The sequence below is a fragment of the Semicossyphus pulcher genome, unplaced genomic scaffold (genome assembly GCF_022749685.1).
Source record: "Semicossyphus pulcher isolate SPU_LCO1_2020_fin unplaced genomic scaffold, fSemPul1.0.p SCAF_10, whole genome shotgun sequence".
Lineage (NCBI taxonomy): Eukaryota > Metazoa > Chordata > Actinopteri > Labriformes > Labridae > Semicossyphus > Semicossyphus pulcher.
In genome coordinates, this window is record NW_027211604.1 from 22,787,241 (window position 1) to 22,814,101 (window position 26,861).

Here is a 26,861-nt window from a genome sequence, read left to right on the forward strand (position 1 = left end):
GATTATTATTAACAGTTACACGACTGCAGCTTTCAGTCAGAGCATTTAACATTCACGCCCTAAAAACATATAATTGTTTGGCTAATAGAGGTAGCGTTACCTTGAACAAAGTCTGAAATTGTATCAATAAGTCCTAAAGTCTACAGCCGTGCTATAAACGCTACAGATTAAAGGCTATAAACACCAGCATGCTTTCATTCTCACAATGACTATGCTATGTCTTTGTATCTAAATATATATATTTATCTCAGTTGTGACAGTGATCATTGAAAGTAATGGTCAATTAAAAAAATAAAGATGTAATTGAAATGTTTCAAAATGTTGAGTCTGTTAGCATGCTAACATTTAATGAAGGGTGATAGAACTTCATTAGTTTAACAGGCAGCTTAATGCTAACAACAGCATGCTAACATGCTCATAATCATGTTATTTATAACTTCCTTAATACATATATTTTAACTAGTGATTAAAGTAAAATAACTTACAATAAATAATTTTTACAAATTGGCCAACAATTGCCATGCTGCGATAACATGCTAATATTTATCAAAGTGCTATTAAATGTTAGTACATTTTGAACCAAAGCAAATTGTTGCAATGTGTTAAATGCTAAAACTAGCACACTATTTCTCACAACAGCGATGTTAAAGCTTACTAACTAACTATATTTATGTATTAGTAGTGACACATTGTAAAAGATAAGTAGGCTAAATTAAGCAGGAAACTAGGTCACCATGTTTACCATCTTGGTTTAGCATGTTAGCTTGTTAACATTTGCTAGTTCGTTATCAGGAATTTGGTCATCAAACAGTTTGCTCTGAGCTTGACGTATTTACGTACTCTGTTACTGACAAAGGTAAAAGTAAATTACATTTATTTTTGCGTGTATGTTTACTATGTACACCATATTACTTTAGCTTCATAGCTTGTTGTTTTGCTAACATTTAAAATGGAATGCCATTTGTAATAAATTAGGGATTTGATTATGAACCAAAGTTGGACATATGAATATTTTTTATGAGATTATGACACTAGATAATAGTTAATACAAGTCATATCTGAAGTCATTTTCAGTTTCACTCAACACCATAAATGTCAAGTATGAGATATCTTCTGGGTATCAAAGGATATGTGTGTCCACTTTTGGTGTGTCTAAAAAACTGTTATGAAAGCACCTTTGGTCTCTGACTTTGTTTTATGCTTCACTGCTGCGACAAGTTAACACCTAGAATCAAGGAAAGGTGCTTTAACAGAACACATCATAAACACGGCTTTGCTAATTTAAAGCTCATTAGGAAAGCTGCAAGGACTTTATCTGTGACTTTAGATTATGTGAAAGAGTGAGTGAGTAGTTTATGGTCCGGGAGTCAGAGGAGTAATCTGAGGTGAGCAATTTTAGGAAAGGAGGAGTGACCTGAAAAACAAACCTGTTGTTGTGAGCTCTCTTTATATTTTTAACAGTAATGTTTGAGGTCAAAAATGTATGTTTGACACATAAACACTAAAAATCATCAGATAAATGCACGTCCAAGTTGTTTGTTTTTAACCGACCCCTCACACTGACAGTGAAGGCAACAGTAATCCCGCTGGTGGTCTGATGATCTTGGATTGACCCACACAGAAGCAGACAGCTAAACCGCCCCGTCAACAGCAGCCTTAAAGCGACAAACCAGAAGCAGGAAAGAAAAGAAACTAGATTTCCACTGCAAATTATTTAAAAAATTTGCCACATAATTCCCTCAGGCTGCCTGGTGGGGTTGTCAGTGTGCATCAGTATCAGTGAAACATTATTGCAGCATGTTGCAGCTCCCTGTGAAGTCCACTTCAAAACCCTCTTGTGTTGATGTTTTCCGACTAATCTACCATGGAGTCAGTCTCATGTTTATGATGTATTATTAATGTCTTGAATGTTATCTATGCTGCTGCATGAATAGGGCAGCACTTGTTGGCATTTGGCTGACTCAGACAGCGTGAGAAGGAGGGGGAGGAGAGGGCGCAAGGGTCACGTTGTGTAACGGATACCATGCAGGCCAAAGTATCAGGCACGCTTGGACATGCACAGGATTTTATGGGCTTTTTTCTTCTTGGGATTATCCAGAGATCCTTGGAGTCACTGAAGAATACATCAGATCCATGTTTGGTGGTTTTGTTAAAAAAATTGCATCCATTTGTTTAAGTATTCTTAGTCTAACATTTCACACATGGCATAAGTATGGGAAATTGTATGTAGTTATTAGGTACATTTTGACTGCACATGTGGAATACACCAGTCTTGTTGAACAAAAAGTATAAACAGTTTATAGCCAAACCCGACTATGTGTACTGAGTAGGGTCAATTTTTTAGTATGCTGTAGAAGGGCACTACTCTTCTACAAGGCGCAGAGAAAATGGAGGAGCAGCAATCAGCTCAAGTCTGGAAAAACTAAAATTAACTGTTGTTGGTGGTGAAACGGCTCCAGAAAGAAGGGAAAGTATAACATTAGTAATAAATCTTAGTTTCCATTCCAAGATATTTGTGTGGATGGGCACCAAAAAGTGTTTGTTCTATCAGGCTAGACAGACATTAAACCAGCTGGGGAGCTAAAGTTGTTAGCCATTTTCAGACTTTTAAACTGTCTAATCTTTTGTTTTGGCACTTTTAATATTACTCAGTACCTCCTTACATCACCTTACACTTATGCAGAATTCCCATTTAGCATTTTCTATTTGCAATGAGGCAATGGACGTACAGTGGACCATCACTGGATTACTTTAATTAGTAGACTATTTAAGGAAGTATTACCCTTTGTTAACACCTCTTTAGTAGATATATGATAAATCTTTCTTTATCAACAGACATTTAAAGAAGCTGTATTTTAAACATCTTCTTAAGATGCCTACGCCTAACCTTGATACCTTTAGTGCCTTATTTGACACAATTACCAATCACATGCTAAAGTCTGGAATCCACAATCGGCAATAAAAGAAACATATTAGGCTGATGTTTAAATCCTATTAATCAAAGCGATCTCAGCTTGCACATGTTGAAGATAAATCCTTTATGCAAAAGTAAGTCATGGAGTTCCACAAGGTTCCGTCCTGGGACCACGACTATTCACCTTATTTATGCCTAAAATTGTATAAACAGAAGAAAAGACATCCATGAAACTTTTTAAATAGATGTTTTTAATCAAAATATTTTACATAAGACATAGCAAATGCATTTAAATTACAACATTATACAATGTTATGTGAAAATATATCGTAAATTTCTGAGAGACTGAATCAAAAATGTAAGCGAAATCAATGTTTATTCACATTCTTATTTAAAAGAATCATACAAGTTGTACTCTTGGAAACAAAATGCTTTATCATTACACAGAGGTATTTAAGTTGTAAATTAACTGGTTCTTGGTTCACAGAGAAATTAAAGTAGCTGCAGACTTGAAAGAGAAAAATAACTATTACAAATAACACCATATACTTTTATAGTCCATGTTAGTGATAAACAGTAATTATCAGCTTGACCGTTACACGGATGGACATGATTATGCAAACTTGACAAAAAAAAGGCAAAGACTCAACTAGCATCACCGTGTCCTAAGTGAAATGCATATTTCCTTTAACAATCTTAACATGTCGGGTGTAGATGCTCTTCGTGCGATTACAAACATTTGAACATGTAGTGCTTTGACAATGCATGTGCAAAATATGCCCACATTGACTTTACTAAATAGGACAAACCACCAAACGTTTGTGCAGTTTCCCTCCACAACTAATTTTCAGTTTAAAGCTCCTTTTCAGGAATAAAAAAAAATTAAAATAATGTAAGAATTAAAAGAACATCTTTATATTAGTTACTTTTTTGCACATAACACTAATGACTTTGCCTACGTTACATTTGGCTTACATTTGTTTGGCAAATTGACAACACTAAAGTTGTGCAAAAATAGCTAGTAGCAGTTAATGTACCCGTACATGTAAGGATAACTGTCATTGGATCACTGTTTTACAGAAGAAAACTTTAAAACGTGAGTTTTGGTGCCCATATTTTTGTGTCATTTTAAAGATGGATCCATGAGAAAGATTTGTGATAAACACTGAAGACAATAATAAAATGTGAAAGTCGACCCGAGTATTGACTTCAAGAGGTAATTTGTCTTTCACGCCAGTTGTGTCAATCACGCTATTGGTTTACAATACCTTCATAAGCTGTGTGTTAAACCTAAACTAATAGAACTAAACCCCATTGATTATAGAACAAAACTGGTCTAGTAGGAGTCAATGCTACCGTTAGCTATTAGTGTGCCATTAGTGTATTAGTGTGTTAGCAGCTGGTCGGTGTTTTGAGGTCAGTCTCAGAAGTCACACACCTCTTTGTGCTATAATTACAAAAACATTTCTACAGTGCATTTTGCTCCTAAATTGTGCTGTTAAATAACTAAACGAACAATTAGCTGTATGATTAACTCGCGTTCCAAAAATTCACAGTAAAAGTGCTTTTCAACGTGATGTATCCATCAGTGTGTTAGTTCCTTATGTGTGTGTGCCTGCTGTGTTTACTGCAGTGACTTGTGGATGCCACGTAAACCAGCAGTATTAAAGACACCAGGTGCTTCATTCAGAGTCTAATAAGATCCAGGCTTTGGCACAAACATAGACTGGTAGAAGACAGAAAAAAATAGGCTTCAAAAAAACCCCACATCACCGCTACTGTGTCTTCTGTTTTGGGGCAGCAGGGACATCCAGTCCAATGGTACTTTTTCCGGAGAGGAAAGGGATGATCTTCTCAAACAGCAGGATGCAGCTCGTCAAACCTGGGGAAACATTTGGAAAACACAGGAAGTTACTTTCTAATTGTAATGGGACTAATCAGGTATTTTGCAAAGGTATTTTAGGTATAAATCATTAAAAAAAAGTTAAGAAAATACAAATATGAGGCATAGCTACAGTGATACAAAACATAACAATATATATTTGATGGCAAAAATGCTTATTTGCTCCTTAAAAGAGAGCTAAAGCCAGAAACTCGTTAGCTTAGCTTAACATAAAGAGTTGAAATGGGGGGAAACAGCAAGCCTGGCACTGTATCAAAAGTTTTTGCTCCTTACCCAAGACTGGTCCCAGCCAGTACACAAAGCAGTACTCCAGGTAGGTGTGGCCGCTACAGGGGAACCAGACGGAGAAGGCCAGGACAGGGTTAAAAACAGCTCCTGAGATACTTCCACCTGCGCAGAGGAAGATCAACAGAGGGTTGGAGTATCATCAACTTCAGCTCAAACTGAATCTGTACTATGGAAGATTTTGTCTCTTGTGGTCTGTAACATAGGATGCTGTACCTAAAGCTCTTTGTCTGAGAGCTGGCCAGAGTAATACCTACAGAGGCACTACTAAAAGTTAGTCATTCTCTGTGGCCTTCAAGTACCCAGCCAAGAAAAACTTTCTTTCTGGTCTCTAACTTCCCCTCAAAAATGTGACAATTGCTTAATCGTTTAAGGAATTTTAAGCCATGGAAAGGGTAAAAGTCCACTTGTTTTACCATCTTAATGTGAGTTTTTGCTGGTTATCTTGCTGATATGATAAAATGTCTGGCTTTAGGACCATTTGTTTGAGAAAACGTCACCATTGGCTCTGGGAGATCAGCTGTATTTGGGTTACATGCTATTGTTAATTGTAAAGTATGTTATTGTATTTCACATTTTCTTCTCGGCATATCCAGGCTCCAGAATAGATTCTTTCCCATCTCTTCTACTTTTGTGAACATGTGGACGCGTATCTTATCAAAACAAATACCAGTTTAAACATCCACTAATTAACACACCTGCGTAAACCACAAAAGTGATGACTGCAGCGATGAAGTGAGCGCGAAGTTTTTCGTCCACTTTGTGAATATGCATGGCAGCAGCCTGGACTGTGAAAGCACAGGCCAGCTCCACGGCAGCGGCCTCCAGCAGAGTCCCACCGAGGGGGTCAAAGCATTTGAAGTCGAACCTATGGTGTCTAATGTGGACGTCGGAAAGACCCAGCGACCATACGGAGGCTGCGAAATACTGCGCCGCGACCCCAGCTCCGAACTGGCAGGCTATGATGACCACGGCCGCTCGGAGGCTGCTGATCCCGCGGCAAACGCCCTCCAGAGCCCCGCAAGGGTTACACGTCGCTCCCCGGAAAGATATCAGGTGGATAACCGTCATGGTGTAGGTGAGGGTCAGGCTGACCGCCAGGTCCAGCCGGGCCGTTTCTCCCAGAAGCTTTAGTTCATGAGTGCAGCAGCAGAGCTGGAAGGTGGACGCCGCTTCCAGCAGATAAATCCCAAATGCTCCGGGGGATAAAAGCCCTGCTGTCCGGCGGATTGCCTCGCTGACCAGCACCGCAGCCCCCAACACCGCCAAGGAAACTAACAGGTCAGTCATTTTGTCCGGCTGTCCCGATGCACAGACCGTTCGTCGTGTTGAGGGGGGAACTTTAAGTATAGCAGCCCACTTAACTTCCCTCCTTTTCGACGTCAAAGTCTAGTTGCTCCACGTTGCTGCTACAGCCGCGTCAAAGCGCTCGCTTTGAACTGAAAACACAGCGGCGTAACCTTTAAAATAAAAGCCCAAATATGAATTTCTCGAGATGGCAGTTCTAGAGCATTACATTAACTTGTTCATTTATTTATTTAAAAAATTGTTAATTAAGTGTGTATATGCCGGTAATTTTAGTCTTCATTTGCTCAAGCTTAAGAAGGTAAGCCTGCGACAATAATTTCTTTATCTTTTAACGAAATATACCATTACAGACCTAAATCAACAAATCTTATCTGCAGGTAAAACATGTCCCAAATAAATGCGGCTTTTATTGTTGTTCAAGTAAATACTGAAGTTATTTTGCCACACTGTTTTAGAAAATTACTAAGGCTATTGACCCAGTAGGTTTGGGGGATAAGATCCACATACAAAGTAATTCAGAAATCATTGAAAGGAATACACATTGAGTTTTTTGGTCTTCATTCTAACTTATTTTCTAACGACACAGTGATCCCTCTCAAAACTGTTGACAGTTTGTGACCTGGATTATCCAGAGCAACTGGGACATTGCCTGGAAACTACTTCAAATAACTTTTTCAACACGAGACAAATGAACAAACAAAATTTCATTTACATCTGTTGTTTTAGTGTAAATATCTCAAAACCTGGATGAATGAAAAAAAAAGGCTCTTGCTTTCTCACTGGCCTGTAAAGCACTGGAACATATGAACAGGAAAATTTTGTTGATACTGTTTTGTTTTTTTCTTTCGACAGAGCCAGTCTAGCTGTTTCCCCTAACTCTCCCCTGGCTGTAGCTTTGACAATAGAATAGGTGTTAAACTTCTAGTCTAACTACCGCCAAGAAAGCAAATAATTTCCCAAAATGTCAACTATTCCTTTGAGTCATCTACAAATATTCGGGAAATAATGCTGCTGTCAGATACCTGGTTTTATTTTGTAGGTTGCAAGAGGAAATGCTTCCATTCATTGTGCAATGCTGCAATGTACGGCGGTACAAAAATCCTGGGAGGGACTATAGCTGAGAGGCTCAGTTCAGGGGCAAGAAAACTCTGTACTTTACTAAAGAAAATAATTAGAGCTGAACATGCTCATAGCCATAACGGTACGGTGAACACTGAAGGGTTAGAGTTAGTAGAGTAATTTCCCAATGTGGTATTGCTACTTCTACTAAATCTGGGAGGGATGAGCTGAGCAGACAGCTTGCAACACCTATCTGAAACTCAAGGTCACAACATTAATTATGCATAACTTTAGGCCTTATTTTGAATGAAATATGTGAGTTATAAAAAATCACTACCTGTACAGTTGTCATGAATGTGGAAATGAGCTGTAGAGATCACAACTGTAAACATGTTTGTAGGCGTTTTTCACAGCGGACATGTTTACATCCAACAGGAGGAAAAGCACAGGTGTTTATAGTAGCATGAATGATGGCTGTATTCCCTTTAGCTTTTTCACTTTCATGATCCTGGTTGTGTGCATGCTGACTGCCTGTCATGGCTTTCTCAGACACCCGAATAGAACAAAAACATTGTTAAAGTTATTATTAACACCTGTGCTCTTCCCCCTGTTTGATGTAAAAATGTCCGCTGTGAAATAAGCCCATCCCAGCTGTAAAGTTGAGCATCTCAATATTGATGGTGATTGATTCACTTCTGGCACAAGCCTCAAATGGCCACTAGGGGAACTGCTGTTTTTGGCACTTCAAAGCTGGGTCGTTTCTCAGCCCCATGCTAAATACTATGGCTGCTAAACATGAGCATGCTAACATTATTATTGAGAGCATGTTAGCTTGCTGAAGTAAGCATTTAGTTCAGAGCACCGCTGTGCATAATTCCACCTTCACAGAGCCACTAGTATGGCTGTAGACTCTCTTGTACTTGTCCCATTTGCAGATGCATCACTGTACGTAGGTTATTAATTAATGGACCATATTAAATGTATATCTTTTGTTATTTGTAATTCAGCATGAGCCATTTATCTATCCTCTACTGATTAATAAAAACAAGGAATCTAATCAGATTTTATTTGTTACATGATCTGCAAACTTGACACAAATTTCCACAGTTGCATCACAACACAACTGTGGCTTTATTCATGAATGTCCAAATCTTATCTTTCAAACTTCTGAGGAAGCTATGAACACGCCTGTTTGTTCAGCATTGTTTACTTTTGAAATCATCTTGGCAAGTCCATACTGCAGCTGCAAGTAAACAGGTGGAAGCCACTTGAATATCTGCCCCTAAGTGGATGACGGAGATGTGAACAAATGGCTGAATATTTTGGATACTAAGAGTCCCAGTCCCATCATTTTTCCTTTGGAGGTTTGAGTATCAAAAGAGCCACAACATTTTAATCTGTTGTTTTGTATATCAAGGCTTGTTGCTGTATATTTTCAAGTTCTTTATTGAGCCAGAATGTCTTTTCTCTATCTTTACATTTCTTTATTTATATTTTGACCAACCTTTTAAAACCAGTTATACGATAAGCATCGCAGATTTGAGTCTCCCTTTGCCCACCCCCCACAATTTCAAATTATGTTGTGACTCTTGTGAAAGGTACTATATGGAGTTTTAGTTAAATTGTTATTAATGACACCAGTGATTGTTAAATGAACTGCAGTCAGCCTCCTGTTGTTTGCTCTCACTCTGCAGGCGTCAGCGTGCATCCTCAGGATTAGCCAAAACAGTGATGTGACATAAACATGACTGAACATTATCGACTGGCATCACAGTAGTTAAACACCTTCAATTTGTTCAGTTACATCATTAATTGTAGATAAAATCAATGGCCTTTGTCATAATGTATAATTATAGTATCCTGAATCAAGTTAGCTGCTCCGGCTTCCTCCCACAGTCCAAATAAATGCTTGTTTAGTGAATTGGTCACCCTAAATACCCTGTAGATGTGAATGTGAGTATGAATGGTTGTCTGTCTGGGATTGGCTTTAGCACCCTGCAACCCCTCTACGGATAAGCAGATAAGATAATGGATAGATGAATCACTTTAGCTAGTGAAGTTATTAAGCCAAATTGCTACACTAACCTATCCTTTAAAACAGTACATTGGCAGAGACGACCTTAGCATTCAAGCCAGCACAGTTTAGCTAGTTAGCTGTAACTTAGCTATGTAGAAAATATAAAATAAGCTAGAAAATGTACCATTTGCTACAATAGCAAGTCAGCAACAGCCTAAAGTTAGCTAACAAAGCCCTGGCAAAAAACTAGGGTCAGCCCCAATGTTCACCCTTGTTTTTGCCCAAGGCTTTTCAGGTGGTCTGCGCAAGATAACATTTTAGTGCAAGCTTCTGTTGGACTTTGTGGCTGCATATGCTGGATGTTTGTCAGTGTTAGCAGACTCCTGTTTAAGCTACCATTAGCTAATGTTAAATACTGTTGGTACTGTAGTGGAGCTGAAGAAGGACAAGGCCCTTGGAAATGCACGTCATACTTTGGATTTGGATTTTTCTAACCCTAACCCTATCCATAATTTCATCAGGGTCAAAATAGAAGTATTGAAGAAGTAGTTCAGATATTTCAGTGTGGACCAAGTATTGCAATAACCAATAGCAGCTCAGTATAGTTTGAACAGGCTGTGGTGCTGGTATTGACCGGCTCTGACATACTTTGCTTCCTCCATGAAAATGTTGAATTTTCCTGGGATGTGTGGAATTCCTGGTATTTGAGTTATGTTTTTGTAGGGAACTTCTGTCTTATATTATCAGACAGGACCAGCAGTGGGACCTGAACCAACCAAAGCCTTTAACCAGGTGTGTGCGACCTCTTTTTGTTTTGTAAATTGCATTACTCTAATGTTTGTAACACTTTGAATTAGTTGAATGTACCCTAAATTTGTCCCTTTCGAATGAGCTTTAATATTTTATTTTCCAGGGCCTATTTTACATTAAAGTGTTAATACTTTTTGGAATTTTTTTTTCTCGACGTTTGTTTCATAGATTTAAAAATGGAGTGATGACTGTATGCTTGCCTTAAAATTAATCAGTTCTTGGTAAAAAAGTAAATGTAATTAACAAAATTATTATTGCTTAAGTGTGTTTGGAAATAGGCTGTATTTCTTCTGATCTATAAGTAATTAAAAAAGCTAAAACTGTCGGATTTGTAGAAATCTAAACACAGGGCATTCCATTAAAATTCAAGTTAATAAACTCAACTGTACCACATCCTATCCTGACCTACCTTTCAGTCTTTTCTTATAAAGATGATTTATTTATTTTGATCTTTATAAAGATGTTTAAAATGTTGAGATCCACCTCACAAAATATAATTTATTGGTCAGAGCTACAAGAGAAAATTAATGTTTTATAACAAATACCTGTTGCTAGCTGTCTATATCAGCCATGTTTTGTGTTTGCTTCCTTTAGCCTTTTCTTTTACCATCATGGATAATGGAGGAAATCCTTATTTTTATATAAATGTGTCTTTACCTGGACTCACCTGACGTTGAAGTGTGTTTGCATCACTGTGGCAACAGGTGGCAGTCGGTCATACAGAGGTGAAAGGCATCAACAGGAGCTTGTGTAAAGCGCTAACAAATGTATGATATATTGACTTCCGCTACAATTTTCAAAATAAAACTACTTACGTTAAGGAATTTCGTGCGAATCTTACCTTTCCCAAAGTCGAAATGTATTTATCTGACATATTGAGCCACAATACATTCAAAGATAAATAACAATGTTTTTTTGCGTTTGATTTAAAATGTTCTCTTTGCAGTACGGCCCATATGCTGGCAGATAATGTAAAAGTTACATTACATTCAGTTACGTTAAAATGAAGCCTTCCAGAAAGCTACGCTATCTAAAATGCTATTGTTGCTTTTATAGGACTCTTATGTTCGTTTATGTGACCCAGAAATGCTGAATAAAGGCTCCTGTTTAAAAAATCTGGTAATGTATTTTCCAAGGCAAAGTATTTGTTTCCGGTGTTTGTGTACGTAACTCCTATTAGCTTGACAGAACTCATCCTCCGAGTCCACCTGCTACACGTCGGGTAACCGAGGACGAACAGCGCACTGCGGCTTCTTCTCGGCCCTTAACCAACCTGGAGGGTACCTGGAGGTAGGATAACTGACCCTACATGTTGATATCCGAATAATAAAAGCTCTCATCAGATCTACTGGATATTCTTTGTGCCATCGACGTGTAATTGGTGATGATCAGCTCCCCAATAGGTCCCGTCTTTTCTCCTAATGGAGAGTGTGCCACCAGGCCGAATTATAAAAATAAGCGATTTTGTCATTGTCATGCTTGTTGGCCAAGACAGATGACTAATCATACCCGATTAACGGTTTGTTCGAATGATTAAAATGCACACTTTAATTCGGCCAACATTCAACACCTAAATAAAGGTGCAAACTGCATCTGCAAATTGTTGATATGCCATAAAGAGAACCTTTGACGATCAAATGGTTGTATAATGTAGCAAAACAACGACAGTGACAGTCTACAATTGTGCTATGTTTAAAGACAACACTTGCCTGTTCAATAATTTAACAGAATTTGGCAGGTTTTCTTTGTCCAACAGCACCTGCATAGCAACGTGTGACACAGCTTTGTTTTTGTCAGACTGTAAACATCACTGAACATATTAATCATGCAAGTCTTAAATTGTTGCTTCATTGCAGAATATTCTTCATGTAAACAACAGGTTGTTATCTTAAGAGTTTGTTTGTGTAAATCACGAGTTTATAATCTTTTACAACAGTAGCCCTTGTGTCAGGCACTGCACAAATACAGAGGTACTGGTTCAAATGACCCCAACAGAACAGAACTACAAACTGCAGTAGTGCAGGTGTGAAAACAACAGATTTTATATTATGATTTATGCTTTATATTACTATACTATGTGTGCGCACAAATTGCCATAAAAACAGACAGTCATCAGTGTGGCAGGATTACAACTAGCTTACTTGTCCTTTGCTCTCCAGCAAAGATAATGACCTGAAACACACCTGAGTTGCACAAGAGCTGCCACATGTGAAGAGGAAACCCTTAAAGTGGAGGACAAAACAAACTCATGAGGTCTGGGCAAATCTGAAACTACCTCTCTGGGAACTCAGCAGAACAGCTAGAGAGACATTTCTGGGGATTTCCTGCATAAGAAAACAAAAACAAACCGTAGCAATAGTCTACAATAACTTTTGGAAGTTCCAAAGTTTTTGCTTTGTTTAGCCAAGTTTAAACAAATTTCCTGCTGAGACTGTTTATTGTAAGATCTCAAAGATTTAAAGACATTTTTTGGTTTTATAATTATTTTGTGCAGATGAAGCTGTTTTTGTTGTCTGCACATAAACATGATCAAATGCAGTGTCTTAATTAAAGAATATTCTTATATATATATATCTTCATATTGATACTACTGTCTTTAATGTACATATCTGATTAATAGTTTATTAAATATGTATCCTACCTCTTGCTTTTTATTCCGTATATAATGCCCGACTATTAGCATTTCTTGTAACATAACACTGCTGCAGTGTTTCATAACACTCATACTGTATATATCTTACTGTATTCTACCATTTATTTATTATTCATACATAAAGCCACTACACATGCACTTTATTAGATTAGATTCAACTTTATAGTCATTGCACAAAGTATCATTTCATTATAATGTCATAATGGAGTATTTTGGTGGTATATAATGAATAACATATAATTGTGTTGTGCTTCTATGTTTCAGGTCTGTGTGAGCAGGATGTAAGGTGTGTCAGTCTAAGTGTGAGCCATGGCGTCCACATTGTCCCAGCTGCAGTTCGGCCGGCTGCGAGGTCTTCGTGCTAAACTTGTGCGACGCTACGAGCATCAACCTCTGGTGTCGTGTCTGATCGGCCTGTACGGCTGCCGGTGGAGACGCTACGAGAGGAGCCTCACTCAGCCGGGAGAATGCTGCTGCAACAAGGTCAGAAAACAAGAAGTGAACTGTGTCTCGTCTGGTCCAGTTCGTCCGCAAAAACATTTATTTGGGGTTTTAAGGGAGAGTTTTAGTTCCCACACAGTTCTAGTGTGCTCTACAATCTTCCCGAAATAAAAGTCTGGAGAAAATGTTAAATGTTTCGGTGAAAGAATATTAACATCTTTATTATGAAACCTAACTTTGATTAACTGTCTGATAAATGTATTGGAGTAACAGTACATAGAATATTTTCTGTAAAGTACAGGCTCTATTACAGCAAAATCAATAAAAGTCAGTTTAAAGAGATACACACTCAAAGAACTTCCTACACACCAGAATCCCTTTGCAAGATGAGTTTATCTTTTACTTTGATTTATTTTGATTTATAAAGAACCTATTTTTATTGGAGTTTTAAAAAAAACAACAACTCAATTTCCATTATGCAAGACAAAAACAAGCATAATACAGACAGGAAATGATAAAGAAACACACAGAAACACAGAAAATAAAATCATAAATACAGTACAATACTAACCTCTGTTATGACCTGATTTCTTAAATGGATTATATAAAAGACTAAATAAGGGAACCGTAACACAAATCCACAAGACAAATCTAAGATGTCATTGGGTGATTAACAGAACAGGGAAGGACAAAAAAAACATTTCTCTTTTTTTTTACATGTTCCTTTTGTCTTTGCCTTATTGACAAATATTTGTAATTAAAATCTTCAAAATGAAAAAAGATAAACCAATAGTGCAGTGCAACTAGTGTTGCTGATATAAACTGCTCACAGTGACACCAGAGTTTCTTCTTCTTTTATAATCAAGTTAAACCTTTTTAAAGAGCTTTTCCTGATTAAAGTCCTCTCTCCGTAGAGGTCAAAGATCAGTCCTCCTATCTGCTTTGAAACAGGGCAATAAAAGGGGAAAAAGCACATGTTCTGTGTTAAACGGCTGTTTAAAGCTACGTGTGTTTCATGTGTTGACAGTTGGAAGGTGTCAGCTTTGCTCTGCTCGTGGCGGCTTTCTGCTTAACGCTGGTGTTTCTATACTTCTGGGGACAAGCGAAGAACGACTACAATGACTTTGACTGGTGGGTGGAGGAACACTTGGAGTTTATAGTGTAATCATCTGTAATTATTGCATACATGAACATCGCTTGTAGCTATAACCTGTAGGTTCCTGGGCCAAAAATGAGCTTTGGTACCCTGAATAACCCTCATTTTATCCCAGAGTTGCACAGGAGACACTGAACTAACAACTGCTGAGGGAGTGCATTCTGGTTTCAGAATAATGAGGGGGTTTTTTTCAGGACGTTGTGTGGTTGTTGGTTTTCTGTCCATCGGGAAATTTTGGGGAAATGTGGGTTACGCTCTTGATTTGTTCATGAAGTCAGTTCAAGTTCAAGTTACACACTGGAGCCAGGACAGGACAGCCAGTGGAACACGCACACATACACATAAACACAAAATTAGAACAATGAATTACAACTTTTCTTTTTCTATTTTTAGTTATTGTGTTTTAATATATTAATTGTATTATTTTCTGTCATATTCATCTGGGAGGGAGGGAGGGGGGGGGTATTATGCTAATTTAAAGCCTCATATTTCACTCTGTGATACCTCTAGAGTAGCTTAGCATAACTTACAGTTAAAAAAACTCACACTTACCCCTTTTCCACCAAGGCAGTTTCACGGCCGGTTCCGGGCCGGTGCTCAATTGCGAACCACTTTTTTGTGTTTCGACTGAAAATGGACCGGCTCCCGCCAGGAAAACAGGTTCCAGAGCGGCCCCAACTCTTTCCTGGTCTAGAACCACGAACCACTTACGTCAGGGGCGAGGGGCGGGGTTGCCGTGACCAAAGAGACAAACCAAACGATAGTGTCCGTTTTTCTACATTCAGTTACACAAAACAAGGAAGGTTATGGATATAAATGCGAAGCAGTGGTCGGCCGAGGAGACAAGCTGCCTCCTTGCAGTTTGGTGCTCGGTGACAGACCGGCGTGCCGACTCACCAGGGCTTTAAACTCGGTGACGGTCGTAGAGTCGATGGTGGTGGACTCGTTACACTCAGAGCTCTACTGATAAAGGTAAGTTATGTTTTTGTTTGCCTTGTTAACAGACATGCATTACTAGGCTGTGTTCGGCGTTCTACTCATTTTCAAATCGATGTTACGTTAAACCCTGTAGTTATATTTGGGTAATGTTAGCTCACTGACAGCTAGCTAGCTTGCTAGCGTTAGCATGCTACTAATGTGCTACATTTTGCCACTGGCTCATAAACTAACGTCACTTAACATTTGACTACTAGGCAAGCATTGTGTGCAATGGAAACGTTTTGTTCATTGTTCTCATTGTGTTTTTACAGAATTGTCTGCAGTCGATGATGCCGAGGCCGACGTGATGCTGCAGCCACCGCTAATGTTAGCTCGCCTGCTCCATCGAGCAGCTCTGCCACAGTTAAAATCCATGTTGTATAAAGCTTGTACACAAGTATAAACGTTATTTTAAAAAATAAAAATGAAACAAGAGACCCGTCTGTGATTCAGTGCTTTTTTTTTTTAATCAATAGAGAAACAAATAATGACAATATTGATCGCTTTAACACAAAGAGAACAGGTTTGTTAAACAGTGTAGTTTTGAGTAAGAAAAATGTCACTCGTCCCTTCTTATGTGAAGTCATTGCCAAGTTACAGCCTCTGCCTATAACGACCCTGTCAGCTCTGTCTCTTTAAAAAAAACCCACCCCTACAAGCCCACTGTCTTCTTATTGGCCAGCTCTCTGAAGCCTGCTGAGGCTGCTCTTTGTGACATCACAAAATGCAGCGTGTAGAAAAAACTGTCTGAAACCTGTCGTTCACAGCAGCCTGCAGACTGAGCTGAGAAGCCTGGGGATTACTCCATTACAGCATAATACCCCCTCTTTAAACTCTGATGTATTGTTAGCATTAAGGTGGCAATGGGACAGTTGACCATTGAGACCATAATCCCCATTCTCCTTGACACCTTGTTTGTCTCTCGCTGCACATATTCTGTTTTGGACTGTATGTCAACTTTGTTCATCGTGTCCTGTTTTTTTGTCTCTAACACCCTTCTGTTTTTTCCTATGAATGTGCAGGTTTAACTTTGGGAACCTTGGCTTCTGGTTTCCTTGGTCTGTGGTGCTGCTGGTCATCGCTGCAGGCTTCTTCACCTACATCACTGTACTCATGGTAAGACTCATATATCGGTTAGCTGTGGTAAAAGAGCCAAATGGCAAATGACACTTTATATTATATTTGCTACAGCTCTGTTCTGATGAAATGCAACTCCTCACATTTAAAGACAGTTAATATTTGGGATTTTGTAATACAATTGGGCAATTTTTTAAAGAAAACTGGCTTGTTTGTTTTGTTGCAAAGGGTTGGATCAAGCCTGTCTGCTAAGTCTGGAGCTACAGCCAAGAGGCGATTAGCTTAGTCTGGAAGTATGTGGAAAAAGAGGGAAATGGCCTAACTCTGTTCATAAATATGCCTCGAACACAACCTGAGATTACTGGATGTGATGTTGTTTACTTTGAATGTCTTTTTGTAGATTAAAAACAGACATTTTTGGTGCACAGGGAGCGATGTTCTCTCAAAATACACCCGACAATCTGATGCAATTAAATCCAAAAGCAAAGACATTAATTCTACAGTTTTTTTTTATGGAGTTTGTCAGCTTTCCAACTTACAATTCAATTCAGTTGTATGTTTACAGTTTGGGTCATAATAAACATGATGTCGTACAGGAGTTTTTTAAGATGATGTATTTTTTTTAATGAGTAGTAACAGTTAAGAAGGATAAAGGAAAACATGTCAACATGATGTGACCAATAGGCTACCGACTCATTTCTGGACTGCATTTTATTAAGAGGAGTTTCTAATGGGGTCACGAGTGAGCCTAAGAGGTGCTCAAATAGGTGTATTATTGAACTTTAGATGGTGCAAGACTAGCCGTTTCCCCCTATTTACTTACGAAAACATTTTTTTGACACAGTATATTGATTTGAAATCATTTATTTTCCGTTAAAAAATAGTCCATTACACTCACAGTGAGAGCTGCGTCCATAGCAACGGTTAACTCTGTACCCTTCTTAAAATAAGCTAAGCTAGCTGTTATTACTCACATTAAATGGAAACCTTTCCTCTGATGGTGAAGAAAGACACGGTGAACGGGACCGCAGGAATCATCGCAGCAGCTAATTGAGGTTTTCTCAACACCGGCGTATCCCGTACTGTGTTCCCTTTCCTGGTTACTTCATGTGCCGTCTTCATGTTTATAGACCTCTCAGTGGTAGCCTTCAGGTTTGGCATCCTTTAACCTTTATTGCTTTCTCTTAGCTGTCTTTGTCTCTTTTCTTTTTTTCCCCTCTACAAATAGACTGACGTCAAATTTAACGGACTTCTTTTGGCAGATTGATATGATTACAGTTCGGATTGTGTAATTAGAGCTGCATCCCTAGCAATGGTCTATATAGAATTAGCAGTCATCAGAATGCCGTAATCAACCAATCAGAATCAAGTATTTAACACAGCCCTGTAATAACCTAAGCTATCAATCTCTCACCTGTAGCTTGATGTGAGATCAATGTCCTAATCTTAACTATCAGCAAAAAGCACATTCCCCAGATGTCAAACTATTTAAACAGGATACAAGAATGTCTACTTTAGGTGTGATGAATAATCTTATCAGGCTGAATAGATACAGTCTAATGTATGTGTGTCTTGCTCTTCTGTGCAGCTGCTGGCTGTGTGTTTGCTGTCAGAAGGCCAGAAGCTTCGTTTACATTGGAGTCACAAGGTAACTGCAACTCTTCCAGGTCAAACATCTGCCTCAGAAGGAATGTGTTGATATAAAGTAAATAAGGTCTGGCAATCCCAGTATTATTGCTTTAAAGCCCCTGGAAACCCAAATCCACAAAATGCTTCTAACTATGTGGCCCGCCGCCACAGAACTGTAGCGATAACGTGTCCTGAATTTGCAATTAAACAACTCTGTGGAGATTTCCACTCCAAATCAAAGGTCGTCCATCCTCTCCTCGTTGAGGAAGAGCACTGAAACAGTGATAGGAGTCACAGGACATCAAGTCTTGGCAACCAAGTAAACAGTGGGACCAGTTTACTTCTAAAGGCAAAAGAGGGTCCGCGCCGCTTCGCTGACATTGGACGCTCTCTGTCCACACACAATCATATGCAGTTCAATATGCAATGTAAACAATCTACGTGCCATTATCTGCTGTGCGCTCTTTCAGCTCCCAGGTGATCTGTCTCCAACGAGCTGCACAATTTTGTAGTGAAATGAGGAGATATTGTCTATCTAACTCCGTACGTCCCTACTGTAAATACATTGATTGTCACTGTTCATAAAGCTTATAAAAGGTGCAGATGTAATTTGGTAATGATCGATCGTTTTGATCGCTATGTCAGTGACGTGCACACACGGCTGACGTGCTGTGAGAACTGAATTGCGAGGGGCAATATTTAACTTAACTAATTAAACAGACTGCCAATGAAGACAGTCAACACAGCAGACAGAGAGACAGACAGAAAGAAAGAGGGGGGCGGGGCAAGCAGCTGTGCAGAGAGCAGAGGTGCAGGTGTGTTGGAGTGATTGTAGCAAAGCAAAGTGATCAGATTAAAGTAGTTTGTGAATTACGACTTAATAAGGTGAAGAAGAGAGTGTGTGGAAGTAAGAAATAACCATCTAGAAAGAGGGTAATGCAGACTGAGAGTCTACATGTGATGTGCTTCTCACAGAAATCATTGATATAGAGATCAATTGGAATCAATTAATTACAAAGCCTGTAATTAATCAAATTCATTTTTTTAGCAATAGTTTTGATATGATGTGTGCATGCGCACATACCTGGGTGGCACAACAAACCCTCTACCCTGCTGCTGAAAAAAATTCTAGAGGAAACACTGCTTCCCCATGCGCCATTGTTGTGTTGACAATTGCCATGAGAACGCGGAAAGGCGGACCTGGCAGGTGTCAATCAAAACGGGATCTGCCACGCTTACACAGTCCTGAGAAATGGTCTGAACAGCCAAATGAGCCGTTTTTCAACAAGGTTTTCTAGTAGTTTTGAACGTTTATTTTCACTCAGATTTTTGTGGATACTTTACGGACAAATTATTGCATTTCATGTGTTTTTTTTGCTGTCTAGACTTAAGTCTGGATATTCCATGAAAGAGATTTAACATTTTTCACATATGTAGAAATGGCTGACGTCGTAACTGCAACTTTTATTTCCTGTTTTCCTCGTTGTCAGATTGGGATCCTGGTGAGCTTGACTTTCTCCATCGTAGCCACCGCCGTGTTGTCTGACCTCTGGAGTAAAGAATGGAAGACGTTGCAACTTTCCTTCCAGGTGACTCTCCTCATCCTCATACCTGTCCTTAACACTTGCTCTCTTTATCCACTGCTGATACCTGACTGTGCTTTGTGTCCTGACAGATCACAGCACCTTATTTACATGTGGGCGGAGTCTTGCTGATGACGGCGCTGGCTTGGCCAATTGCTCTGCATTTCTTTCGCATGAACAGCCGAGGTGAGTTTTGTGTTACGCACTTGATTTGCATTAAAGTTCAGTGCGGGTGAATCAACAAGCATTCTGTAGATCACAAAGCATGTTGGATCATATTGGCAAATATGCCTCGTCATCTCCTTGTGGAGAGTTATTTGAGATGTCATGTCAGGTCACTGTGCTAAGCTAACGCTGTAATGGCTCCAGCTTCATGTTCAAAGAAAGGTAACAAAACCCACCGTTATTTTCCAGTTTGACCAGACATAAAGGTGAAATCTTTTGTTTACTTTGATCTGTTCATCTCACTGTACGCAAGAAAAATGATCAACCTATTTGCCTTATACACCTTTTTAAAAAAACAAATCAAATATGCCCTAAAACCATATAAAAATTATGTCACTTAGTTTTAAAGCCATTTACTTTAAAACCTGTTGAACATCAAGTTGTGTTATGGTGACAGAAGTATTGAGATGTTTAATGAAGTAAAAGTAGCATTTAACAGTGTTGGAAAACTTGGTTAAAAGAAACAACGGTGCATTTAAAGTCTTAAGTACAAAAGCAATCTTCATACGGAGGAGGCGGAGGAGGAGGAGGAGGAGGAATCTTCATACTGAGGAGGACGAGGAGGAGGAGGAATCTTCATACTGAGGAGGAGGACGAGGAGGAGGACGAATCTTCATACAGAGGAGGAGGACGAATCTTCATACAGAGGAGGAGGAGGAGGAGGAGGAGGAGGAATCTTCATACTGAGGAGGAGGACGAGGAGGAGGAATCTTCATACTGAGGAGGACGAGGAGGAGGAGGAATCTTCATACAGAGGAGGAGGAGGACGATGAGGGGGAGGAATCTTCATACTGAGGAGGAGGAGGAGGAGGAGGAGGAATCTTCATACGGAGGAGGAGGAGGAGGAGGAGGAATTTTCATACAGAGGAGGAGGAGGAGGGAGGGAGGAGGAGGAGGAATCTTCATACAGAGGAGGAGGAGGAGGAGGAGGAGGAGGAGGAATCTTCATACGGAGGAGGAGGAGGAGGAATCTTCATACAGAGGAGAAGGAGGAGGAGGAGGAGGAATCTTCATACGGAGGAGGAGGAGGAATCGTCATACGGAGGAGGAGGAATCTTCATACAGAGGAGGAGGAGGAGGAATCTTCATACAGAGGAGAAGGAGGAGGAGGAGGAATCTTCATACGGAGGAGAAGGAGGAGGAGGTGGAATCTTCATACGTAGGAGGAGTAGGAGGAATCGTCATATGGAGGAGGAGGAGGAGGAGGAGGAATCCTCATACAGAGGAGGAGGAGTAGTATTAGTAATGGTAGTTGTAGGAGTAGTAGGAGTACTCGTAGGAGGAGGAGAACTAGTAGTGGTAGCTGGAGGAGGAGGATGAGTAGTAGTAGTAGGAGCAGGAGGAGTTGCCACTATGTTTTTGATGACTGTCTCAGGAAACGTTAAAGAAAACACACACAGAGTCACTACTTTGACTTCCTGTGTGTTTGTGTTTCAGTGAGGCGGGGTCTGATCTTGGGGGTCTACCTGACCGTCCTGTCGGCTCTTTACTTGGTGCCCCTCGGTTTGTACTCTCCTTGTATCAAAGAGGAGGGGACCCTGGGCCCTGCACCGGCCCTCCTTGGCCACAGAGGAGCACCCATGGTGAGCAGGAAACTATTAACTTAACGAGACAATAAAAAAAATAGCAAGCGTGGTCTTTAGTACTCTTATTTTTTTCCCACAGTGTTTCCAGTCAGTATGCCTTACTGGAGGCCGCCCTTTTCACCTGATCCTCTGTTCTACATACGATTTTAGAGCTTAGAAACAAGACTAAATCCCATGGAGAGCAGTCTCGTATGAAACACAGGCTGTGTAGGCCTGATGTTTGGACTCAGAAACTCTGCTAACATCCTTCCTGTCTCAGTTGTTTGGATCCTTAGACAATATTTCCCTTTCAATTCTGTAAGCTGGACTTAACATAATACTTGCTAAATTTACACTTGAATAATCCTTACAATTACTGACGAAGGCAAGTTACAACATGTGAATGTCCTGCTAGTGTGATGAACGTATTTCAAAATATTTATTCTCTTTTTTTTGTTTATCTTGTGTATTTTCAGCTCGCTCCGGAAAACACACTAATGTCGTTTGAGAAGGCTGCAGAAGCAGGAAGTAAAGGTTTGGAGACGGATGTCACTATCAGGTCAGTCAGCAGCTCACTATTGGCATTATTGGCCTTTTAGTAAAATCAAACATTGTTTTTATTGATACTTTGCAGCTTTGCTGTGTGTTACAGTTTTTAATAAAACAATGTTGTGACGTCACCAGTCAATGTTGTTGTCATGTTATGGCTGTAGCTTTGACGGAGTTCCCTTCCTGATGCATGACTACACTCTGCGACGGACCACCAACATCCACGAGGTCTTCCCCAACCGGACCGACCACCCTGCTGCCATGTTCACCTGGGCCGAGCTGGATAGCCTGAACGCCGGGGCCTGGTTCCTCTCTGTGAGTCACGCACTGTTAAAAATATGCTGTTGTAGTAATGTATTGAGTTAATTTGTTTGTCTTCCACCACTGACATATTCAAAAACATACATGTAAGAATGCGAATAAAAGAAGTGCGTTTGGGAAATTATAGAAGTTCAAAAAGCCACAGTAGCAGATTTAAGGTAGTAAATATATATAACGTGAGTAATGGTTGTTATTAATAATAAACTAATTCCTGATCACAACAGCTCTTCTATAAAAGCAGCCGGCAGTAGGGGAACACGTTGTCCTGCATGTTATGTCAAAGTATTGATCAAGTATTGATGGTTTCCTTTTCCAGCACGATCCGTTCGGAACAGCCGGCTCTCTGGGAGCGGAGGACCGTCTGCGGGCAGAGAAACAACCAGTGTGCAGCCTGCAGGCCTTCCTCCAGCTGGCTGCCAAGAAAGACAAACTGGTGATCTTTGACCTCTACCGTCCCCCCAGAGGTCACCCGTACAGAGACACCTGGATCCAACGCACGCTGGAGGTCATCCAGAACGAGTCCTCCTTCCGCTCCTCACAGGTGAGTGAAACGATTTACCATATCAGCTCAATATGTCTCTATACTGTCACATGTTTCTGCTGCCCCCGAGTGGCCAAAAATCCTCATTACAGCTTAGAAATGATTAATTGTCACTTGTTATTTTTGTTCAACTTATTGTGGTTTCAACTAAATATTAACTACAGAAGTAAAAGTTTACTGTACATTTTATATTCTCGTCTGTGCCACACCAAACTCAGTTAAGAAATCTTATTACATGTTCCAAAACAGTTTGACTCATCCTTGACCACATGTAACTAAAGCATATTAATACCAAAAACATACACATGATTTTTTAACAAGTACTGTACTTCAGAACAAATTTGAGTACTTGAGTTACCTTCTCATGCTACTTTGTTTACTCTTTCTTTACATTGTGAAATATACTTCTTGCATCTGACAGCTTAAGTTACTTCACTGAATAGTAGATTGACAGAATATAAAGCTTGAAAAATGCAAGAAGTAGCTTGCTTTTCCTTTTAATTAAAGACCCACTCAAGCATTGTAAACATCTCCATGTGGTGTTTTTCATGTGCTACAAGACATATCAGGGACAACATAAGCAGTCAGCTGGGCCTGTCTGCTTTTAAACTGCAGTGTAACAAGGACAGGCTGAACAACACGTTTTCAGATTGGCAGGTTTGAGACGTCACAAACTTAAGCAGCCAATCCGTTAATGGACGGGGCGACGCTATGCATATTATTATGTGTAACCTATGGCAACCACTTCGGCAATGCGCCGAATTTATTCAGTTTATAAGTTTATAAGTTTATAAGTTCCACCTCAACAAACTGCAGCTGTAAAATCCTGCAGTAAAAGCCTTGAGTTGCATGAGTTATAATAATCTAATTATGTTACAATGATGTAATATATCATAGAAAAACAGTCACAAGTGACATTTTTCTGCATCGATTACTTTAACTTTTAAACCTATAATAACTTTTTCATAGTTATACTTTAATTACTCTAACTTTAGTAATAACTCTGGATATTTCCTTAACTTCCTCCATCAGGTGCTGTGGCTGCCGTCAGACCTGCGAGCTCTCGTTCAGGAGATGGATCCTGAGCTCCAGCAGACATCAGGCAGCCGGCTTACTCTCGAGGAGCTCCAGATCAACAACATCGTCAAACTCAACCTGCACTACAGCTCCATGTCCTCTCAGCTCATCAGGTACCACTGTGTGTGTGTGTGTGTGTGTGTGTGTGTTTGTGTATTTCTATGTGTGCATTTAACTTGACTTGTCTCCTCCTGTGTGTGCAGAGAGTACGCTGCAGTGAACATCAGCACTAACCTGTACGTGATCAGCCAGCCGTGGCTCTTCTCTCTGGCCTGGTGCTCTGGAGTGCAGTCCGTCACCACCAATGCTCCTCAGCTCCTCAGCACCATGAGATCCCCCCTCCTCCTCATGGTAACGGATCAACTATAGTTCAAGCTTTTACACCACTATATCTGGACATTTGTAAATCTTACAGGAGCTGAAACCTCAACCAGGTCTCAGCTCTCTTTTTTCTGCTTCTCAGAGTCCAAATGAGTATAACCTGATGTGGATTTTCACTGATGTAGTGTCCCTTGTGCTGATCCTCATCATTTTCATCTTCCACTGGTGAATCAAACACACACACAGTTAAAAGGAAAGAAGTGCCTACCTGTGTGTATTCTGACTAAAGGGAGATAAAAGTGGTAACATGTTGTGTTTGCTCGCCAGGTGGAGAGAGCGAGGTCTGGCTTTCAGCTCAGGGAACAAAATCACAGCGGACAACGGCACATATAGCAAGTTTAAAACAGGTGAGGTTCATCATTCAGATATTTTACTTTTAAACACAAGAGGTGTTGTTTTCTTTGACTCACACACTTATTTTATACCTACAGAAAAAGTCTTTCCAGGATTAAAACTCCTTTTCTTGTAAGCCTCATCGACATTTAAGCTTTTATCCTAAAGATATGAGAGTTTTAATGTCACATTCACAAAGATCAAGAGTCGATTCAAGAGGAAACATGAATTTAAAAGCCCTTGACTCTATAAAATTCCGTATTGCTGATTGCTTACATGCTTGAAAAAATACATTTTTATTGATATTTCTAGACCAATATCATATACAGTCCAACATCACGACCTCCAGTGTGATATTGCTTTTATATAACAGTGGTAAATAGTAGTAAACAGCAACAATCAACAACAGATTATTTTTTGCTTCACCAACTCGACTAGCTCCACAACTGAACTAAACTGGACTTTTGTTGCCAAGCAACCCAAACATTCTCCTGCACTCTGTGTCTACAGGTTATCACAGATCAGCTGTTTTTTATCACGTACATGTATCTATTTGTTTTAATTAATCATCAACCAGTGAAGTAAGAGTCTGCTGTGTGATTCAGAGGCACCAGCTTGATCAGTGTAGACGTACACGGTCTGCTGTAATGTTAATTAACAGTATTCAGAACACCTGGTTGAGGCGGAGTGATACACAGAGTGAAAAGTCCCAGTGGTGTTGTACTCAATATCGGCACTCATAGTGCCTCTCGTTCAAACAGATTTCTTGTTCCGAACCTTGATAATTAATACTGCTGGCTTGATTTAAAAGTCAACTCTGAATTAAAGGTGATGTGTTGAATATTTAATGAGTCAGCTTAGAGAAGAATCATCTCCAACTGTTCTGCTATTCTTATTATTTTGCTAATTTTATAGCTGATAATTTTCAAGCAAAAAATGTGTTACTTTCAGCTTCTCAGATATGAGTTTGTTGCTTATTTTTTTGTTCAAACCAGTCGCTCCAGGAAGTTGCAAAGTTGGGTTCCTGCGAAATCATGCAAAGTCAACCAATTGCCGCAACTTTTTCTTGACCAATTGTGGCTAATTGCTGCAACTTTTCCGCAAATTTGACCAATCATCATATTTGCCCCTCGTGGGTGAAGTCATTTACGTCCCCAAACTCACTTCTTTAGTATTCAAAATATTGATCCCCTGAGGTCTGCGATGTTGTAAAACATATCATCTGTGACTGTATTAATAACGTGTTACTGATGTTTGTGTCAGCACTGATCTCAGATAGTCATTGTACAGTTAGACAGTAACCCCCCCTGTCTCATATCACTAATGTATACCGCTGCAGCAGCAGAAATAACGAGTAGAACAGCGTAAAATGTACTAAATAACATGTAGATTCTCCTTTGCCCATATGAATAGTTTTGAATGTTTATTATTACACATCTAATTTGGAGTCCTGACATTGAAATCGACCAGAATCTCTTCGGGCATGTATCCCCTATTTCTTTATATTCTATTTATTCAGTAATAAACAAACTTTATTTTTATCATGAAATTATGGACGATTCAGTCCCTTAATGCTTTTACATGAATTTTTACTTCAAGCAGTCCCATTATCGTCCTTGGTCAACTATAACTTATTTTTATATCATCATTTACAGAGTTGAGTGATATCTGGTCGGTCTCCAGCGCTAACTCCCAGGCAGAGAGGACCAACCTGGCAACCGTGACCGAGCACTGATATCTGAGAGGAGCCAACCTGGCAACACAGAGCCTCATACTGCCAAACCTGTAAGATCTCAGAAAAACACATTGTCAAGTGCACTTTGTTTTCATGAAATAAAGTGATGGAAGCATTTCATCTCTTCGTTTTTATACCACACATAATCCAGTGTTCCTCTCAGGTTGAATGTTTGTAGTGATTTTTACCTCAGATATTAAAAGGTTACCGAACAAGCAGTAACAAATTGTTTTGATACTTTGGGAAAAAATGTGTTTGCATTCTTGCAGAGAAACTGTAACCAGCCAACAGTAACAAAATCTATTACCATGCACTTCTAAA

At 39.6% G+C, this 26,861-nt stretch overlaps 2 protein-coding genes across 2 annotated transcripts; one reads left to right on the forward strand and one right to left on the reverse strand.

Moving 5' to 3' along the window:
* Nucleotides 1-4,689: 4,689 nt before the first annotated feature.
* Nucleotides 4,690-6,392, reverse strand: LOC138604387 (aquaporin-11-like). Its single transcript, XM_069676315.1, has 3 exons — nt 5,801-6,392; nt 5,091-5,207; nt 4,690-4,796 (listed from the first exon to the last, which is right to left on the reverse strand). Exons 1-3 carry the CDS (start codon nt 6,390-6,392, stop codon nt 4,690-4,692), a joined length of 816 nt encoding a protein of 271 aa, XP_069532416.1.
* Nucleotides 6,393-11,513: 5,121 nt separating this feature from the next.
* LOC138602053 (glycerophosphodiester phosphodiesterase domain-containing protein 5-like) lies at nt 11,514-26,654 on the forward strand. Its single transcript, XM_069673425.1, has 16 exons — nt 11,514-11,586; nt 13,214-13,432; nt 14,418-14,521; nt 16,547-16,640; nt 18,190-18,249; nt 19,721-19,819; nt 19,906-19,999; nt 21,476-21,621; nt 22,080-22,162; nt 22,317-22,467; nt 22,790-23,014; nt 24,047-24,204; nt 24,295-24,442; nt 24,555-24,637; nt 24,740-24,819; nt 26,461-26,654. The coding sequence occupies exons 2-16, from the start codon at nt 13,259-13,261 to the stop codon at nt 26,538-26,540; spliced, it is 1,779 nt and encodes a 592-aa protein (XP_069529526.1). The 5' UTR covers nt 11,514-11,586; nt 13,214-13,258; the 3' UTR covers nt 26,541-26,654.
* Nucleotides 26,655-26,861: the final 207 nt, after the last annotated feature.

Excerpts from the sequence above, each read along its gene's own strand:
- LOC138604387 (XM_069676315.1), bottom strand. The coding sequence starts at position 6,392 with ATGACTGACCTGTTAGTTTCCTTGGCGGTGTTGGGGGCTGCGGTGCTG. Across the intron at positions 5,208-5,800 it reads CACTTTTGTGGTTTACGCAG|GTGGAAGTATCTCAGGAGCT; the intron begins GTGTGTTAATTA and ends TCCTCTGCGCAG. Across the intron at positions 4,797-5,090 it reads CTGGCTGGGACCAGTCTTGG|GTTTGACGAGCTGCATCCTG; the intron begins GTAAGGAGCAAA and ends ATGTTTCCCCAG.
- LOC138602053 (XM_069673425.1), top strand. The coding sequence starts at position 13,259 with ATGGCGTCCACATTGTCCCAGCTGCAGTTCGGCCGGCTGCGAGGTCTT. Across the intron at positions 21,622-22,079 it reads GCCACAGAGGAGCACCCATG|CTCGCTCCGGAAAACACACT; the intron begins GTGAGCAGGAAA and ends GTGTATTTTCAG. Across the intron at positions 23,015-24,046 it reads CCTCCTTCCGCTCCTCACAG|GTGCTGTGGCTGCCGTCAGA; the intron begins GTGAGTGAAACG and ends TTCCTCCATCAG.